The 19897-nt window shown below is 35.1% G+C and overlaps 5 protein-coding genes across 6 annotated transcripts; 3 read left to right on the top strand and 2 right to left on the bottom strand.

Moving 5' to 3' along the window:
- The first annotated feature begins 827 nt into the window (after positions 1-827).
- Positions 828-3138, top strand: LOC105168228 (small ribosomal subunit protein uS10y). The gene is made up of 4 exons (XM_011088221.3): positions 828-974; positions 1074-1223; positions 1998-2111; positions 2832-3138. Exons 2-4 carry the CDS (start codon positions 1112-1114, stop codon positions 2972-2974), a joined length of 369 nt encoding a protein of 122 aa, XP_011086523.1. The 5' UTR covers positions 828-974; positions 1074-1111; the 3' UTR covers positions 2975-3138.
- Positions 3139-3962: 824 nt separating this feature from the next.
- LOC105168227 (P-loop containing nucleoside triphosphate hydrolases superfamily protein) lies at positions 3963-6563 on the top strand. Its single transcript, XM_011088219.3, has one exon. The coding sequence runs from the start codon at positions 4065-4067 to the stop codon at positions 6225-6227; it is 2163 nt and encodes a 720-aa protein (XP_011086521.1). The 5' UTR covers positions 3963-4064; the 3' UTR covers positions 6228-6563.
- A 1290-nt stretch (positions 6564-7853) lies between these two features.
- MLP423 (MLP-like protein 423) lies at positions 7854-8915 on the bottom strand. Its single transcript, XM_011088218.3, has 2 exons — positions 8700-8915; positions 7854-8291 (listed from the first exon to the last, which is right to left on the bottom strand). Exons 1-2 carry the CDS (start codon positions 8878-8880, stop codon positions 8011-8013), a joined length of 462 nt encoding a protein of 153 aa, XP_011086520.1. The 5' UTR covers positions 8881-8915; the 3' UTR covers positions 7854-8010.
- A 4248-nt stretch (positions 8916-13163) lies between these two features.
- On the top strand, positions 13164-16569 carry LOC105168225 (Protein kinase superfamily protein). 2 transcript variants are annotated; one of them, XM_088884256.1, is made up of 7 exons: positions 13164-13570; positions 13678-13862; positions 14048-14246; positions 14330-14493; positions 14587-14703; positions 15747-15869; positions 15967-16569. In XM_088884256.1, the coding sequence occupies exons 1-7, from the start codon at positions 13501-13503 to the stop codon at positions 16201-16203; spliced, it is 1095 nt and encodes a 364-aa protein (XP_088740382.1). In that variant the 5' UTR covers positions 13164-13500; the 3' UTR covers positions 16204-16569. The 2 variants fall into 2 exon arrangements, with proteins under 2 accessions (XP_088740382.1, XP_088740383.1); XM_088884257.1 differs by having other exon boundaries at positions 13167-13570; positions 14599-14703.
- An 882-nt stretch (positions 16570-17451) lies between these two features.
- On the bottom strand, positions 17452-19429 carry LOC105168224 (Acyl-CoA N-acyltransferases (NAT) superfamily protein). Its single transcript, XM_011088216.3, has 2 exons — positions 18699-19429; positions 17452-17871 (listed from the first exon to the last, which is right to left on the bottom strand). Exons 1-2 carry the CDS (start codon positions 19355-19357, stop codon positions 17610-17612), a joined length of 921 nt encoding a protein of 306 aa, XP_011086518.1. The 5' UTR covers positions 19358-19429; the 3' UTR covers positions 17452-17609.
- Between the last annotated feature and the right edge of the window lie 468 nt (positions 19430-19897).

Below are 19897 nucleotides of genomic sequence, written 5' to 3'. Positions count from 1 at the left end.
GAGACCAAGACATAATTGAAATTGACTTAAAGAAAAAAAAATAGTTAGATTTTAGGGGCAATTACATCTTACTCCTTTAAAGTTTGGTGTAATTAGACCCCCTATAGTTTAAAAAATTACATCTAGCAAACTTAACGTTTATTTTCTTCCAAAAAATAGATCCCTCTTTAGTCAAAATTTACCAAATTGACTTAATAATGACTTACTGCATGATAAATAAATATTTTGATCAAACACCATTATACATCTTTACTTTTATAAGGATAGTTTGGTTAGAAGAGATTTATTGGACTTACAATAAGTTTGTATAAGTCAATCGAAGGGTAAATATAATTTTTTTTCCATTTTTTTGTTAATTTCCCATAAATATTAATTAATGGAGAAATTTATTTGTTGGACATGCAATAAGTTAATAGTAAGTCAATCAAGATTAAATATGAATTTTGTTTCTTTCTTTATTATTAATATCCCATAAATGTCGATTAATAGAGAAATTTATTTATTAAATAAAAATAAATATTAAAAATACTAAATATAATTTCTCGAATTATAAGAAATATACTTTAACTTATCAAAACATATTGGAGAGCAGTGTAATCATTCCTAATTTTAAAAATTAGGGCCCCTTCAATCATTTGAAGCCCAGCTTTTGAGCAATGAATGGAATTCATGACCATAGAGTTATAAATTTGAATAAATAATAATTTTCGATATACATTGTAATATTAATTATTGATTAATATAGATAATTAATTATTAATGATTGAAAATCATGTAATTAAGAAAAGAAGGGAAAGAAAGAAGCATAGCCCAATTGGTAGTATTAAGGCCCAGAACTCAGGGGATCTATTGGGCTCCACTATTCGCTTCCTAGGTTTATAAACTGATTTCACTCCCTGAGAAGTGGTTGAAGCGGAAGGACTAACTGTTTTCCAAGCTCCACCACCGCCGCCGCCCTCTTCTCTCTTCCTCCGGTACGAATTTATCTTCGAAATTGAAAGTATTGAAAAGTCTGTTTTGATTTCATTGAGGAGAAAAAGGGGGTTTTGTTTTTCACTCTGTTTATTTTTCAGATTTATTTTGGTTACACGGATTGGAAAAAACGAAAACAATGGCGTACGCAGCGATGAAGCCGACGAAGCCGGGTTTAGAGGAGTCCCAGGAGCAGATTCACAAGATTCGTATCACACTGTCCTCAAAGAACGTGAAGAATTTGGAGAAAGGTAGGCTGATCTTGGATGCGCTTCCAGTATTTCATTGTGCTGTATTAACTGTTTACTTTCTGCAAGTTGTGCTTTTTATTGAGTATGGTATGTCTATGGTGTTTTCTTCGGCCGTTTCTAGTATGATGTGTTTGATCGTATTAGTGTGCGTTCGTTGTTTCACTTCTTTCAAGTTATTGACAGTTTTAAAAGGTATTCATCAAGTACCGATTATTGTTTACTGGTGCAAAATTGAACAAGTTAATAGGGAAAGTGCTCAAGTGTCTGCAACAGTTTAATTGGTGTTTTGCTACACAGATATGAAATCAGTTGGTTTCTACTTTGAGTTGCAGCTTAAGAATTCTAAGCCTATTCCCCTTAACTTTTACTGAACGTTTTTGCTTGTATAACTGTGGTGTGTGTGTGTGTGGAGTAACTATTGTTTGAATGGTTCTTGTTTTCTGTAAATCTCTTTTTTTTACTTCAGGCAACAAAGGAAGGGAAATCAGTTGAGTTTACACTAGAACACAGTACTTAAAATGTCACTTCCTTTAGACAATGTTCGTTGGAGTATTGGTTTCATTCTTGTGTGGTTGATGAAAAAGTTATTGCTTTCATTTTTTGGGTGTTTTATTAATCCAATGGGAAGCAGTGTTTCTATTGACTGTATGAGCTCTGATGCTTGAGGATCAATATATCCACTTTTTAGTCTTCATAGTTATATGGATTCAAGTGATTGTGATCTTCTCTTCTTTGGTAGGTTTTAGCCAATGTTGACTTGAGTGTTGTTTACAGTATGTGCTGACTTGGTTCGTGGTGCCAAGGACAAAAGGCTCAGGGTCAAGGGACCAGTGAGAATGCCAACTAAGGTTCTTCACATCACTACTAGGAAGTCTCCTTGTGGTGAAGGTAAGTTCTGTCACAAATGATGTAAATTTGTTTTTCATGCTTTTGGATTATGTGAATCTACAGGACGAGGTTCCTATGTATGGTTAGTGTAGTCGATTTGATAGTGATATTTCTCACATTGTCTTATTGTGTTTATCTTGTTTATTTGAAGTTCTGTCTGTTTTAATTCACTAGAATTTAGTATATGTTATCTTGTAGAGAGCGAAATCTCTTTATTGGTGAATTCTTAAGTTGAAATGATCAGTCCTCTGATGGGTCCATGATACTACTGTACCAATACGCTGTAGAGGCATCTTTTGTATATTTATTGAACAGCGACTTTTTTTCAAGTTTTTATTGCATCGTAGCTTGTATTATCTGAAATTACTAGGAAATTATCTAATGGTGTATGTGCTTGTATATGTAGTTCTGTGGGTAAATTGATTATTCATGCATTGTAATTGTGGTGCTACTATTACTGCTATAGAAATTTGTATATAAGATCCGGTGAATAATCTTAAGAAAGACAAAGTCTCTTGTGTTCCCTTATTTTGTTCCTAAAAGAAACTTGCCAATATTTTCAAATTTGCATGACAAGTGATATTCTTGGTATTAAACCATGTGTGCCTTAATATACACAAGTTTCATCTCTTTTGATTTTTTTTTCTTGGGAATATCTTTTCTGCACATGAGCTGCTTATTGATCCAAAATATTTTACCTTTTTGGATTTTGTTTCTTAGGTACAAATACTTGGGATAGGTTTGAACTCAGGGTTCACAAGCGCGTGATTGACCTTTTCAGTTCCCCAGATGTTGTTAAGCAGATCACTTCAATTACTATAGAACCTGGTGTGGAAGTTGAAGTTACCATAGCAGATTCTTAGACATCAATGATGGCACGCTATTTGAGCTTTTATTGATTGAGTTCAACCTCGAACTGATGAACCAAGACTTCTGCAGAGGTTCTCATAGGAGTTCCTTTTTTATATTTACAATTTTGGATGTCAAAGACTATTTTAGTAAGGAAATGTGGGTATTTGTTGATTTCTGTTGAAAGCATATTACTTTCGAATGTTGAGATATGAGCTTCATTTTATGTGATGACCATAGGTAATTAGGAGTCCACTGTTGCAGGGATCACTATGAAACTGCCAATATGTCTAAAACTTTGCCATCAGATACAGAGGTTTGCTATCCGAAATGGAGGACGTTAAATTAAAATCATTTATGGATATACAATTCTTGGATCGTTTTATTTGTTGAAATGTGTTTGGGTTAGTAGTCTATCCCAGTTCAGGTACCCCCATGTCACCGTGGTGTGGGGCTCAGAGGAAAGATCAGCATACATTTTTGAAATCCTTCTTACCTTCTATTCTAAATTATTTCCAAACATCTATTGCCTGGGCACCAGGTCGAGACAACCTCATTACGAGTCTATGATCAGAGGCAATTGTTCCCTTAAGGAAGTTAAACCTTAACTATGAGAGCGCCAAAATCAGATCAAGTGAGTACCATAATCATGACCAAGAATATGGTGATTGTACTGAATCACTTCCCTTTGAAATTAGATTTTTTTTTTTTGGTGGCAATAAAAATACGGAATCATTTCATAGTCACCATTTTTACAATTTATCTATTTGTATCTTTTACTATATAATAATGGGAAGACAAGTTTGCATAATACTTCTTCATTGGGAGTGGATGAACACACTAGTTGCTTTCTATTGACCGACCAAAAATCTCTGAATTTAAAAGAATAGGAGGTTAGATTTCTTGGTAGTACAAGATATACATGAAACTGGGCCATGACTGGGGTGAGTGAGTCTGGGCCTGAGCCCATTCTACGAAATTTAAAGGATATATCAGCAGCAGCCCAGAGTAGAGCTGTTTGTCATTTTTCGTTTGCATCCCCTCCTGCAATCTCCCAAGCGATCCCAAATTCTTGCAGAACCCTAAATTTCCAATTCCCGAGAAATGAAGAGGGCATCGGAGGACGTCGTAGACAAAGTGGATGGAGCTAAGAAGCCTGTATTTCTCACGAAAGAGGAACGTCAAAAGCTTGCCCTCCAACGCCGCCAGGAAGAAGTAGCCCAGCAGAAACGACGCGCCGAGCTTCTTCTCCAGGCTAATAATGGTCAGGATTCTAAACCCCACTCCTCGGCTGAAAGAGACCGTGAACGAGACAGAGACCGCGACCGGGACCGGGACCGGGACCGGGACCGCGATACTGAGCGTCGGAACCGGGACAGGGACAGGGAGCGGGAAAGGGAAAGGGAAAGGGAGAGGGAACGGGAGCGGGAGCGGGAGCGTGATTCCGAACGTCGGAACCGTGAGAAAGAACGTGAGGATGAGCAGAGGGCGCGGGATCGTGCCCGCGTGGAGAAACTGGCCGAGAGGGAGCGTGAAATTGAGCTTGCTGCTATAAAGGAGCAGTATTTGGGTTCCAAGAAACCTAAGAAGAGGGTGATTAAGCCAAGTGAGAAATTTCGATTCTCCTTTGATTGGGAGAATACTGAGGACACCTCTCGTGACATGAACTCCCTCTACCAAAACCCACACGAGGCTCGGCTCCTCTTTGGCCGAGGCTTCCGAGCTGGAATGGACCGTAGGGAGCAGAAAAAACTTGCTGCCAAGAATGAGAAGGAGCTTCGTGATGAGATTCGCAAGAAGGAAGGCGTCGAGGAGACTCACGAGGAAGCTGCTGCGCAGAAGAAGAAGGAGCAGGCGGCTGAAAAGTATGATACCTTTGATATGAGGGTGGATCGTCATTGGTCTGAGAAGAAGCTTGAGGAAATGACTGAGAGGGACTGGAGAATTTTCAGGGAAGATTTTAACATTTCTTACAAGGGTTCCAGGATTCCTCGCCCCATGAGGAGCTGGGCTGAGAGCAAGTTGGGTCCGGAGTTGCTGAAGGCTGTTGAGAGGGCTGGCTACAAGACTCCATCGCCCATTCAGATGGCTGCCATCCCTCTTGGCCTACAGCAGCGTGATGTGATTGGTATTGCCGAGACAGGTTCAGGTAAAACTGCTGCTTTTGTTCTTCCTATGTTGACTTACATAACTAGACTTCCTCCTATAAGTGAGGAGAATGAAGCTGAAGGCCCCTATGCTGTTGTGATGGCACCTACAAGAGAGCTTGCACAGCAGATTGAGGATGAGACTGTAAAATTTGCTCATTATTTGGGAATAAAGGTTGTGTCCATTGTTGGTGGGCAATCCATAGAAGAACAAGGCTTTAGGATTAGGCAGGGTTGTGAGGTTGTCATTGCTACACCAGGACGACTTCTTGATTGTTTGGAGAGGAGGTATGCGGTTCTTAACCAGTGCAATTATGTTGTTCTTGATGAGGCTGACCGTATGATTGATATGGGTTTTGAACCACAAGTTGTTGGTGTATTAGATGCAATGCCTTCGAGCAACTTGAAACCAGAGAATGAAGATGAAGAGCTTGATGAGAAAAGGATTTACAGAACCACTTATATGTTTAGTGCTACTATGCCGCCTGCTGTGGAGAGGTTGGCAAGGAAGTACTTGAGAAATCCAGTTGTCGTCAATATTGGCACTGCAGGAAAGGCAACTGATCTTATTACCCAACATGTTATTATGACGAAGGAGAATGATAAAATGGATAGATTGAAGAGATTGCTAGATGAACTAGGTGATAAGACAGCTATTGTGTTTGTTAACACTAAGAAAGTTGCTGACAATGTTGCTAAAACTTTGGATAAAGAGGGTTACCGTGTAACTACATTGCATGGTGGGAAGTCTCAAGAACAGAGAGAAATAAGCCTTGAAGGTTTTAGGACAAAGAGATATAATGTGTTGGTTGCAACTGATGTTGCTGGACGAGGTATTGATATACCTGATGTGGCACATGTCATCAACTATGACATGCCTGGTAACATTGAAGCATACACTCATCGTATTGGAAGAACAGGTCGTGCTGGGAAGACTGGTGTGGCTACAACATTCTTGACTCTGCATGATACAGAAGTCTTCTATGATCTCAAGCAAATGCTAATGCAAAGCAACAGTCCTGTCCCCCCAGAGCTTGCGAGACATGAGGCGTCAAAGTTTAAGCCCGGGTCAATTCCGGATAGACCACCCAGGCGGAATGACACAGTGTTTGCTCATTGATAATGAAAGATTGATGAATTTCTTCTTTGCAACATTTTGAGGGTCCCCAAATTAAGCAGGCCAAAAAGTGGTTGAAATTAGAGAGACAAGTGCTGAAAAGACCATCTTGGGTGTGGGAAATCGCTCTAGCAGTTAGATTTGGTGTAACTCCCATGCTTTTGAACCTCCTTAGTTTACAAGTGAATCCTTCCATCTTGTGTTGCATATGTGTAATTTGACCTGTCCTTATTGTACCTTTAGTCTGTCGCCTATTAGATGTTTCACTAAGGCCACTTTATTTGATGGATACAAAATGTATGAAGTTTATTTTATATGAATGGTCGATATTTTAGGTTATTACTGCACGGTATTTGGGAAGGTAGTCTTTCCAAATGTTCTTGATCAACTATTTTCTGTTACTCTGGACTAGCTGAACAATGATATAACTCAAGAATAGCTTTCTGATGCTTTTGTTTTGACCTTTGATTCATTTGGTGCTGCTTGTATGTTTGGTTTAAGATTTGGGTATTTGTTTTTATGGATGGGGATTGACATGTAATATGCATATGTAAGAGGATCTTAGTGCCATTCTACTTTCAATGTCTGAAAAGCAAGTGCCCAAAATTCGAAGTGGGTGTATATGCGCAAACTGCAGTTTGATGGTTCCAGATAACGGAGATAATATTTGCATGTAATTGATTTGCATCCTCAGTGATCATGTTTTCTGCATTCCAAAATCCCCAGCGACCAAGTATGTTGGTAGGCGAACTTCTTGCTGTTCATATGCCTATGCACTGTTTCTGCATTCTTGTACAGGTGTGCTCTGGAAGATAGATCTCTTTGTGATGTGTGCTTCATTTGAAGATTTTTATTGGTTATTTTTGTCGTGGGCACTATCAGGTGCTCGTAGCTAAAGTCACATTCAGTGCAGATATTAGTCATTTGATGAGATGTTTGATCGTCCTTTTTCTGGTTCTTTATATAAAGTGCTTTTCTTTGATTTTGGGGGATAGGGATAAGGGCGTGTATTTAGTTTTTAATATGTTCGGTTTTGTATCTGATATTAGTGTAAGATAAATCACACTGAACTATGTGTTCTATAAACATATTCCGGAAATGTTTTTGGTTGTTGGATAATGCAAAAATGAAAACCAACAGCCAATTTGTCTCTTCATTGCAAGTTGCGTTCTGTACGGATGGCAAAAATATCTAGTTTAGAGCGAATTTTTCAAGTCTTGAAACTTTTTTTTTTCTGTAGCGAGTCAAAAATTGAAACTTGTAATCTGCTTATATTGTGAAATGGGATATAATTTGGTTTGGAGTCCAATTTGCGGTATCAAATCCTGTGTCGGATTTAGGAAAAGTTGCTCTAGACCGATGTATGCTAACGGGGGAAGCCAGATTACTACGGGAATCGATCTATGCTAGTGGGGGCAGCAATCTGGCCACTAGAGGAATCGATGGATTACTCAATTCATTGAGATATTAATGTAATCCTGTTAAGAAAAAAGAAAAAAAGCTAGTTCATTGAGATATTAATGTAATCCTGGTAAGAAAAAGAAAAAAAGGACTAGCTGTTGGTTCTTGAGAAAACCTTCAATTCAGGAGTTTTTACAGTCAAATTATTCATATACTTGCAAAAACATATTGTACTAACTTCAAATTTTGAGCCATTAACACAGGCCATCTCTCCTCAAATACAATTATTAGCTAGTTAAGATTCCTTGATCTCTCAGAGATTAAGGATTTTCGTTTATTGAGGTAAGTAGATAAAAAGCAATTAACCACAAGTACATGTTCGCATTCAGACAGCTCCAAGTCCAAGAATGTAAGCATCCAAATCCTGGAAATTCTTGATGGCAAAATCCCGGACGAGGTCTGGATTGGGGACTTCTTCACTTGCCTTTTCAAACTCACATGACCATTTCACCCAACTTCCTTCATCCTTGGGGCTCACACTCAGATGGGCCTTGAAGTTCTTGTAGTATTTCAATATATCTCCACCTATCACACTGTAGCTCAGCATTTTCTTACCTTCATCCACCACTTCAATCTTCTCTTTTGTGCTTGAAATTGCTGACAATCCTGCATCAACCACCCATTTAAACTCCATCTCTTTTCACTACAAACAAAATGTAATGAGCCGTAGCATAATTGACGAAGCTCATCCCTACCACAAACGACGTTATAGGATCAAACGTAACATGATCTGTAGGGCATTTGAGGATATTACCATGACTATGTATCTTAATCCTCATAAAAAAATTCTTGTATTTTATTCTAATCAAGAAAAGAAATGCGTCATATATACAACAAATCTAATACAGTTGCAGCGTTTCTAGCATATCGTCTTATGCACAATTTCTTTATCATTAATTATTCTTAGTAGCAATAATTATCATTATACCAAAACGACGAAAATCATTAACAAAAATTCTCATCACTTGTTACACCCTTGTGTGTGTGTGTGTGTGAGTTAATGTGATTAGGTACCTGGAGGGTACTTAATGAGACGGACGGAAGCGACGGATTTTCCATCGCCTTCGAGGATCTCAATGCTCTCGTACTCCTTGGGCAAAGCTTTGGGGAAGAGAGTGGTGGATTCTCTTATGCTCTCCCACACCTTTTCTGGGCTGGATTTCATCTCAAACTCTACTTCAAGCTTTGACGCCATTGAGTGATGGTGGTTTAGAGCTCTCGCAGACCACCTATATTTATAGACCTATTTGCTTCGGTTTTTGGCTGACAGATAGCCGTCTCGTTTTGCCATGTAACATGTACGTGCCAACTACATTGTGCTGCAACATTAATGCCATCAAATACTGTAGTAGTTCAGTAATTAAAGTCGAACGTTGTGACATAAGATCATGTGAAGACGTTCAGCATTTACACTACATGTATGCTCATGTCCCACCAATTTAAGTTACCGTGTAATTGAATTGATTAATTTATATTTAAAAAAGTAATTTCAAATGATTTTGTATCAATGGATTTTAAAATCTATCATCATCCAACGAAATATAATTCAGAATTAGAATTAAAGGATTATAAATCCAAAATTATCCATCAATTCAAATAAAGCACCTTGCAAGAACCAATTAGTTGTCCAGATTCAGATGCAATTATCTTGATGGGGATTGGTGGGCATCAGTCTTGTTTTTCTATTTTAGGACGAAATAAAAGTTGGTATTTAATGAAAAGAATACTTGACATTTAGAAGTCATGGGTTCAAACTCCGCCTAATGCGTAGGATGTTGTTTCTACTTAATAGTGGGTGGTGTTTCTATTATAATAATAGTCTTTGGTTAGATTCAGTATAGTGTACTTGATATTATTGATTGGAGTACGATTATTGTAATAATTTGTTAGATATTAATATCCAACATGAATGATTGTAATCAATTTATTTCAATTAATAATAATTCATCGCTATTACTTCAAAAACCAACCAGACATTTAAAATATTTATTATGGTAGTAAGTTTTATGGGTGTTTATCTTAACTTTTCATTTAATGGAGGCCGAGCGCATATCTGCAATGCAATGGGTGCATTATATGTGCTCTTTGACTATTGGATTATAAATTACGGAAAATTCTTATTCAAATTAGTTTCTGAATCTTTTTATTGAACTGATTAAATCACATAATAAATATAATTATATTAACTATATCAGTTATTATTTTTTATGAATCATATATTAATAACATATTAAATATAATATATTTATTATAATTATATAATTAATTCAAATTTAATCTGAATTAAAATTTGTAGGGTGATATCACCTCATCAATGTATTCAAGTTGGTGTGAGAAATAGGTGGAATTAATTACCTCTGCTGGGCATTTAATATAAGCATGCATATATATTATCCATGGTGGAAAATGCAGAGATGTAGTTGGAAATCATAAAGGCTATTTGCCCATTTACTTTTTATTATTAGGACGGATAAGCGCCTTCGATTTTTTCATAGGGAGCCATCATCGCATCGATCAGTTATCCCAATATTTATTAATTTTATATTATGGGAGTTCAAAATTTTATCTCGATACAAATCACTATTTTTTTCCTTTTGAGTTATTCAACTCAGACAATTCACGTAAATATATTATAATTAATAGAGGGGTTTTTTCTTCTTTATTTTTTTTTAATTTTGACACCTAAATAAATTCACAAAGTAAATGGAGCCTCAAAAGATATTTAATCCGTTTGAAAATTTTTGTTATGATTCTGTATTTCATTTTATTTATCTTTGTCATTATTTTTTTTAAAAAATATTTTTTTTAATATATAGTTGGCCTTTTATTAAGTGAAAGAAATACAAAATTAAAAAGAAAGTACGTACTCTGTACTTTTAGTACGTATATCTATATCAAATATATAATTGAACACAAAATTAGAGTAAAAAATTTATACTGAATTTTACTATGTACCCCTCAGATACGGGTTTTTTTTTTTTTTTTAACTATAGAAATTATGGTCCCATGTTAGAGATAAAACTAATTTATTTAGAGACTGTCTACGGAGCTCTGGAAAAATACTTTTCAATTTTTTACTTTGAAAAAGAACTCCTGAGGTATTCAAAATGTCAATTTTTGTTTCTAGAACTACTACAAAAAGCACTTTTAAGTCGAAAAATTAGAAGCAGTTTGGAGGTACTTCAAGCAGCTTTAATTTATTTTTTAAATAAATTCAATTTTTTTAAATTACTTTTACCTCGTTATAATAGTTTTAATTTGATTCTGTTCATTTTAATTTATTTACATTTAAAATTTTTATATTTTATTTTTTGCATTATCTGATATTATTCATATATCATAAAAAAATATAAGTTAAATTTCTATGTTAATTAAGAAAATATATATCTTGTGCAATTATGCAAGTCTATTTATTATGTATCAACGAATAATTATCTATATGACATTATGGAGAGCACATCGTTGGTATCTCTCTTATTTTTTGTTTGCTTTTTTACTTTTTCCCCCACTCATTAATTTTTACATTTTCTCAACTATCTTCAAGTGGTAAAAACTATTTCTTAATTAGTTATTTATCTTTTAATTAATATTTTTTCTTTTTTCTACTTCTTAATATTTTTTATCATAATTATTTTATATAAATATTTTTTATGCAATAAATTTTTTTATTAAATAATTTTTAATTATTATAAATTTTTTGTGCACACACATCCGATGTGCTACATCTAACTAGTATTACATAATGAGAGCATTATTATTTTACATATGAGATATACTTATTGACATAAAATTTATTATTATTGAGAAAAAAATGATTATGTTATCAGAAGACAAGAAAAATATTAGTAAAAATAGTATATTTTTTAACGCATGGATAAAATAATTTTTAATCAACTAAACTTATTAAAAATATTTTTTTCCCCAAACGCCATCCAATTTGCTTTTATTTATTTTATTATCTTTTATAAATGCTACCCACTTTACTTCTGTTTACATTTTTCAAATTTTTCTACAAAAAAAACAAAAAAATGCTTCTTTGAAAGTAGAAGTTTTTACAAACACTGCGATATCACATTGCATCTCAAACTACCAAAAGTATATTTTTTAACTCCCTTTTAACAAAGAAAATAATATATTTTTTTAACTTACCCTTCTTTTATATATATATATTTGGAAAATCCATTTAAGTTTTATTTGCATATAATACTATAAAATAATTAATTTACACGTAAGCATTTAATCAAATTGCATATTCAATTTACTATACAAGCAATAATTCAAGAAATTAATTTCATTCCTAATTATCATATCATAAAACATAACAGACTAAAATGGAAACAGCTAAAATAACTTTGCCTTGTTTTATGCAAAAAAAAAACATAAATAAATTAGGTGGCTTCAACTCTAATCACTTGCAACAATCAACACAAATTTCAAACACGGTAATAAGTACCTTTTAAATTACTTAATAGAGTAAATTACAACGATTTTCTTTAAAATTTGGTATAATACAAAGACTCCTTATTGTTTGAAAATTTACTACTATTACCTTGATTTTAACGGGGTTCTAACAATTAGCTCAATTCATTAGTCTCCGTTTAGTTTTCATCTATTTTATGTGGTGAACTAATTAAAATGCGCTTCGGACTAAGAATTATAATTTTATTTATTTTTAATTTTTTTATGAACTAAGTGAATAATTTTTTTTATAATTTATCATCCACCTCATTCTATTTTTTTATAATATTTCTTTAAAAAAAAATACAGCAATGCTAAAATTGACAATTCTAAACCTCCATGCAGAGATTTCGTAATTTCATCAAATATGAGAAATATTTATAATTTTTAAAAAACGACATGACATTCATAATTTTACCAAACTTGAGGGGAGCGCGTCGCAATTTAGCCTACTTAATATACATCAACACAATCCTATCCATCCTTACCAATTGAGCCAAACGTGTATTTCCATGTGTTGCTTCTGTAAAGACATTGCACCACAAAATTTGCTATACAATCAGCTTACCGATACTATGAATCGAAACAGATATTATAATTATAAATTTAAAAAATTAAGCACAAGCATTGACTGTGCAGATGTCGCAATGGGCTAATTTTCCTGTTCTTCCCCCTGTTGATATTGCACAGTTTAGACTCCTGTATATCAACAAACTACACAGTGTTGAAAAATCAAGAATTACGTAACCAGCTCTTTACTTGGAAGATAACTAGCTATAATCATCATCTAGAGCAGCAGAATTGATGAACAAACATAAGTTTCTTTCAAGAACAACCACAGAAACAATGAAAATAACCCATCAACCCAACCCCCGTCGTTTCTCTATCAAAAATTATGCCACAAGAATGAGCAGATTGTCTTTCCTTTTCAAACATACAGAGAATATACCCCACAACCACAAGCTGCAGTGCATCTCATTAAAGGTAAGCAAGAAATACCACATACCACACCTACAACAGCTTTTTCTTATTCTTCAAGTGAGAAAAACTGGTTGTTGGAACTAAGTATGCATTAAGCTAACTTCCTCACTTGCTTTATACGTACTCCTATCAGGATTCTCCTTCTACTTACCATTATAATCTCCTTTCAGTTTATACTTATGCCAATCTCAAGTTTCTCCATATACTCCTATCAACTTTCGATAATTTTTCCGTTATTCTACCATCAGAGTAGGTTCTTGGAATACCCTGTAGTCTTTTTCATGCTGTGATATGTATAGAGATTGATATTCTGTCTGGTATTAATGATCCTATGTTGTAATCACAATCAATTTGGTTTACAAGAAAAGCAAGAACAATGCCTTTCGGGTTAGTCTCTGCCTGGAACAAACGAAGGAGAAGCAAGTCTGAGGATCAGATGAATCCTTGTATTTTTCTATTTCTTAATCTGATTCTCAAACTTTATGTTCCTTCTAGTTCTAAGATCTTATTTCTTGAAAAAAAAAAATTAAAAATATATACATCTGCTTTTCAGGGTTATACAAACCTGTGGAATGCTGGCAAATTGAGTACAGAGATCCACCAGCGAAGAGACGAAATGCATCAGCAGTATTTACACTGAAAGAAATGGAAGAGGCGACGTGTTCTTTCAGTGATGAAAATCTGCTTGGGAAGGGAGGATTTGGTCGAGTATATAAAGGCACCCTAAAGTCTGGGGAGGTATGTCTCTAACTTTAACAAGCACATTCTTCATTTTATCTCAAAAATCACTGCCACACATGGACTTCGTGAAGGTTGCTTTGCTTTCATGTTTATCCACAGAATAATGTTGTTTCAATGTTTAACTTCTATGTACCCCACAAACAAGAAGAGTACACTTGAACAATTTTGCACCAAATTTACAGGTTGTGGCAATCAAGAAAATGGAACTACCACCATTCAAAGAAGCAGAAGGAGAGAGAGAGTTTCGGGTGGAGGTTGATATATTGAGCAGGTTGGACCATCCAAACCTCGTAAACCTGATAGGATACTGTGCGGATAGGAAGCAAAGATTTCTGGTATATGAATATATGCACAAAGGGAACCTGCAAGATCACTTAAATGGTTGGTTATTTAACAGCCAATGTTTCTGAAAATTCTTTCATTTATTACATTTGATCCCCGGATGTCTAAAAATGATGTCTCAGGGATTGGAGAAGTAAAGATGGATTGGCAGTTGAGGCTCAAAGTGGCTCTTGGAGCAGCAAGAGGACTCGCATACCTCCATTCTAGTTCAGATGTTGGAATTCCTATCGTTCATAGAGACTTCAAATCCACAAACATTCTTCTTGATGATAACTATGAAGCAAAGGTAAGAAAAAGTAACTTACACTCCCAACATTTTTAGCACTGTAGCCAATATGAGAGCTGTTTCTATAAGCATATGAAAACATATCATGAGAAGCTCTACAAGCAGATATCAGACTTTGGACTAGCGAAGTTAATGCCAGAAGGTCAGGAAACTTGTATGACAGCAACAGTGCTTGGCACCTTTGGCTACTTCGATCCAGAGTATACCTTGGTAAGGCTCTTTCTGTGATTAAAGGACGAAATGCAATTTCCTCTAGAAATAAACATGGCTTGTTTCTTGTTTCCAAAATTGTAAAGCAGAAACTAAATGAAGAAGACAAATAATTTCCATGAATAGGAATCATAATATAAATTAGTTCTGCTGTATGTGCAACGACTCTTCAGATTAATACTGATAGCATATACATAGGGTAATAGAGATAAGAATTATGACTTGGATAATTGAGAAGATACGAGTATGAAGTAAGAATGCAAGAATCATCATAAGCAAATATATGTCAAGTACATCTTAGTGAAACTGTAAGGTTGCACTTTATGAAGGTAAACAACAGACAATTTACATAGATTTTATATTTGTCATGTTTCCTCCCTAATCCAATTCAAAAAATAAATACATCCATACAGAAAGAGAGAACCTACTAGAGTATTGAATTTATGTTAGCTGATTAACTGATTAGTCTAGGAACAGCCGCGGCTCTTGGTCAAAAGTAATATAAAGTTTTTAATTGGATGATAAAGTTGACATCACAGATTAACCAAGATAAGAATGAAGCTAGTATAGCCACAATATAATTACAGAGCACATAATCAAGGCATTCACAGTGCCAGAATCTACCCCTAGATGACTTCTTTGGCCTACAAAATTTATGGAACCTTTGTTAGATTAGAGTGCATTTTCAAAGATCAGATTCAGAGACAACAGAACTAGGATATCTTGCTTGCAACTTGTTCATTAAGCAAGAAGATGATGTAAATCACTTGAAATGGATCCTAAGTGGATTCTATAATTAAGTGGACTTTGTTGAACCCGCCATATTAATAGATCTATTGTGCCCATCTAGTAAATTCTTGGAGTTCGTTATTCTAACATAGACCTTCTATAAAAGACTGGAGGAGGACATTCCTCTTGCTTTCTTTTTATGTTCTTTTCTTGAGATAGGAATTTGAAAATAAGAAAGAGATGGTCAATTTCTAATTTTAATTTATTAAATGGCAAGAGGGACTGAGCAATGGATATGTCTACCTTGGCAACAGACTGGGAAACTCACTCTACAGAGTGATGTATATGCATTTGGAGTTGTTTTACTCGAGCTTTTGACTGGAAGAAGAGCGGTGGACCTGAACCAAGGACCAAATGATCAAAACTTAGTACTCCAGGTACTGAGAACACATTATTGTCCTAGAAAATTATAACATATAATCAGATCAATACTATGAACGACAAATGTTAATCCGTGTAAATGGAATTCCACAGGTCAGGCATATATTGAATGACAAGAAGAAATTAAAAAGGGTGATTGACCCTGAAATGGGCCGGAGTTCTTATACAATGGAGTCAATAGCCATGTTTGCAAACCTAGCATCACGCTGCGTCCGAATAGACAGTCAAGAGAGGCCCTCAATGATAGAATGCGTGAAAGAACTCCAACTGATCCTCTGCATCAATTCTAAAGGATTGGGGACGACAATGCATACACTCAGAATGATGTGAAACCACTGGGATTATTCTGTTCAAACAGAATAAGACATGCTACAGAGTGGTTAATCCCGACTAAGGAGCTTCTCGATTTTCCTAAAACTTCAAAATCTGAAACTTTTCAAAGTTTGGAAAAATTACCACTGAGGCACGTCAGAGATGTTGATGTGTTAATAGAGCCTACTGAAGGTTCAAGATGGCGTAGTTTTCCTGAGTAATTTAAAAGCATTTAACAAAACAATAATATGCAAGCTCAAGTCTCAAGAGAAGAGTAGTAAATCCTCCAAGAAGGATCTGTTATTCTTACAACAGTTGATTCTGTTAGTGTTTTAATGTTGTCTTTTTAAATTTGTGTGGCAATAGAACAGTTAATTCTCTACAGACTCTGTACAATAATCTGTTAGCACGACAATGAACCAAAAAGTACTGCCACATACAGGCTTGATAGAATAGCTAAACATAATCAAGTTTTCGAGCAAAACATGTACATCATTCATAAATACAAGAGTATAATGCAATGGAAGTTTTAACCTTTCACTTAACTGTCCCTACTTGCATGTATTGGTGCAATAAGACCCAAGATATGAAAGCAAGAGAAGCGAAAGTAATAATAATATTCTTTTTCACTTTCCGGCCCAAGAGAAGTTATAAAAGGAGAAGCCAATAGAAATAATATGTTCTCTGAATTTTCTGGATTTAACCATATTATCCTGAGTTGAGAAAAAAAGGACAAATAAGTTTAGGGTTGTTGAATAAGCCAAGGCCAGTTTTAAGTACCGAATTAGAAAAAGAACTCAAGACGGATTGAGTGAATGTAAAAGCAAACCTTCAGGAATATATATTGTACCATTGGAATGGACATGTATATGAATCTTTAACTTCAGTGATGATATAGCTTCAGAAATGATAGAGGGATGGGAATAGTTTGAGGTAAGGTGTTACAGAGATGAAAGAAGTGCTTACAGAGATTGGAGGCTCTTTATGAATTACTCACATGTTTTCAGGTAGCACTTTTTATCTAATAAATATTCTCTCTCAGAGTTGGGAGTCTGAGGACTAGAAGGATATCAAATAATTTAGCAGTTTACCAGGCATGTTAAAAAGAAGAAGAGAGAAGAAACAGAATTGATTAACCTGAGTAATGCAGAAATGAGATAAGTCATATAGGCACATTAAAAGCAGCAGCAGAGAACGACAACAATCAGCATATATACAAGCCTAGAATTAGTACAACTCCAGAACTTCTCTGATGCAATATCATGGTCAAGAGAGCAAAACAAACATCGTAAGGTATTTCTATTTCCTCGTGTATAGTGTACAACAATACAGAGCAGGTGCCGAAGCTAGTTGTGTAAGCTGTAGTAGGACCATCTAGACATAATCTTGTCTTTTTACCTCAAATAAGCCATTATCTATACTGATCAAGTAGGTTGCTCACTAGTAGTATCTAGTTCAGAAGCATTCTCAGAGACAGGAAGTTCTTTGCGCATCAAGTGCCTACGCCTCTGTAATGTTAACAAGGTCAAGATGCTATCTGTCTTAACAATGCTGTAACCTGCTTTTGTGTACATGTTGAATGGACCTTCATCAACAATTCTGCAATGCAGATAAACCTCTCTTGAGGAACTCATTTTTGTTATAAGTTCCTCTCCCGCTTTCAGTAGATGCCAGCCAATGCCTCTCCTGGAAGATGTTTTTTACATGGAGGCTCAGACACATAATTAAGAATCAACAATGTATCTAAAAAAATGAATTTTTGGAAAATTCAATTAACATACAATATTCATGCATTAAGGCTTAATATTTATCAAGATAAACAAACATTTCCAGCCAAACATTGTTAATCCTAGGATCTTCAGTGTTTTCATTAAATCGCAAGGATGCATATTTTTATAGGCAATATAAAGGGTTAAATGCAATTTACCCGCTTATGATATGTGAAATGAGCAAATACCCCTGTGAAAAAAAGAATTAGCAAATTACGCCTTGTGTTTCAAAAAATAAAGCAAATTACCCCCTCCCCCCTACCATGGTTTAGATAGGGGGTAATTTGCTTCATTTTCCAAAACATAGGGCGTAATTTGCTATTTATTTTCACAGGGTTTTTTTTTTCTCATTTTTAATTTCACAGTAAGTAAATTGCATTTTTCCGCAATTATAAACTCAATAGCTGAATTCTATCTCTAACTGCCAACACTCCAAAGAGGACAACTAAATGCAGCCTCCAAGAGCAAATTACTTAAAAGCACAAATGAAACCTCAAAATTTGCTGCTGCTAACAGATCAAGAATATAGCAGTTCAGAGAGGCAATGACATTTTTTAGTCAATCCAACAAGCATACACTTTGTTTTGTGACCAAGAACTTCATGTTTAGACCTAACTTAGATCTCGAACAACATATTTACCCAAAATGTACTCCACAAGATCAAGAAACACAAGAAAGTTACAGCAGAACCAATCGATTCGAAGAATAGATGAGTACCAAATTACAGAAATCGGGACTAAATACCTTCGAAGTGGCTTCCTCACTGCCATGTTACATATGTATGGTGAATTCTTGGGAGGAGTAGGTGTCGGAGGATTAGCATTTGCCCCCTTTTTATCAAAAGTCAATTCCACCGTTCCTGCCAACTCAAAATCCTCCTCCCCATTTTCCCTATAAATTCCAAGAAGCGTGGCACTGTAAGGCATCGTCGCTCTCCTCTCAATCAGGTAATTCTTGACCAAAAACTCCAGCAATTTCACATAACCTGTGGCCATCATCATGGATTCAGCGAAAGACTCCGACAGTAAGGTCACAGTCATGTCCATTTCCTCTTCCCTCATTAGACGAACCCAAAGAAGCCCAGATTCCAATTCTTGATGGTAGCTATAGTTTCCAAGAAACTCGAGATTCTCGAGCTCTTCATTCGTCAGAAAACGCCCAGTTTGAAGTGGGTTTGGGACTGACGAAGAGGAAGATGAAGAGGAAGAGTGGGAGGCTGAGACTGAGAGGGAGAGATTACAATGGTTACGTTTCGGAAACCTGAGAAAAGCATGGTGGTGGTGTTTTGCGACGGAGAGGAGGTGGCGGTGCCGATGGGGCTGGGACTGCAAGGAGATGGAGACGGAAACTGTCCTCGCCATTGGAAATGGAAGAGCTGAAGAAGAGATGCTACGAAGACACATGAGATAGATAGATTGACAGTTGTATACTGTTGATCAGTTCCTTCTATGCTATATTTTTGGGTTGTCTTTTCACATATTGGAAACTCATCAGTTAGAATTTCACAGTCTGTGTGTGTATTTATAAAATTTAATATGAATTTAGTATAATGCTTATATATTTTATTTAATATAAATTTATTGTGTTATTAATTTATTGTATTTATACATTTATAAATTAATTATATACATTATATTGATGTAATATATATTCGTCATTTTTATTAAAAAGAAAAAGAAAAACAACACATTCTTTAAAATTACGTTGGAATAAAACGATTAATATTTAAAAAAAGAATTTAGAGTAGGTATTTAAATAATTTTATATTAAATAAATTTGATCAAATACAACATAAACCTTGGGAATACGAGCAAGATTTTCATCTTAGCGTTTGTTCGCCATAACGTCTTCAAAAAGGATTGTGCATAAAAAATACTGAAACCTTGCTCTTCGATAGTATCCCGATCGTTATTTCATATTTTTTATAGTATAAAGTTACCCAA

Source organism: Sesamum indicum, linkage group LG8 (assembly GCF_026168435.1).
Source record: "Sesamum indicum cultivar Baizhima isolate 11 linkage group LG8, ASM2616843v1, whole genome shotgun sequence".
Lineage (NCBI taxonomy): Eukaryota > Viridiplantae > Streptophyta > Magnoliopsida > Lamiales > Pedaliaceae > Sesamum > Sesamum indicum.
This window is presented reverse-complemented; position numbering and strand designations above follow the sequence as displayed.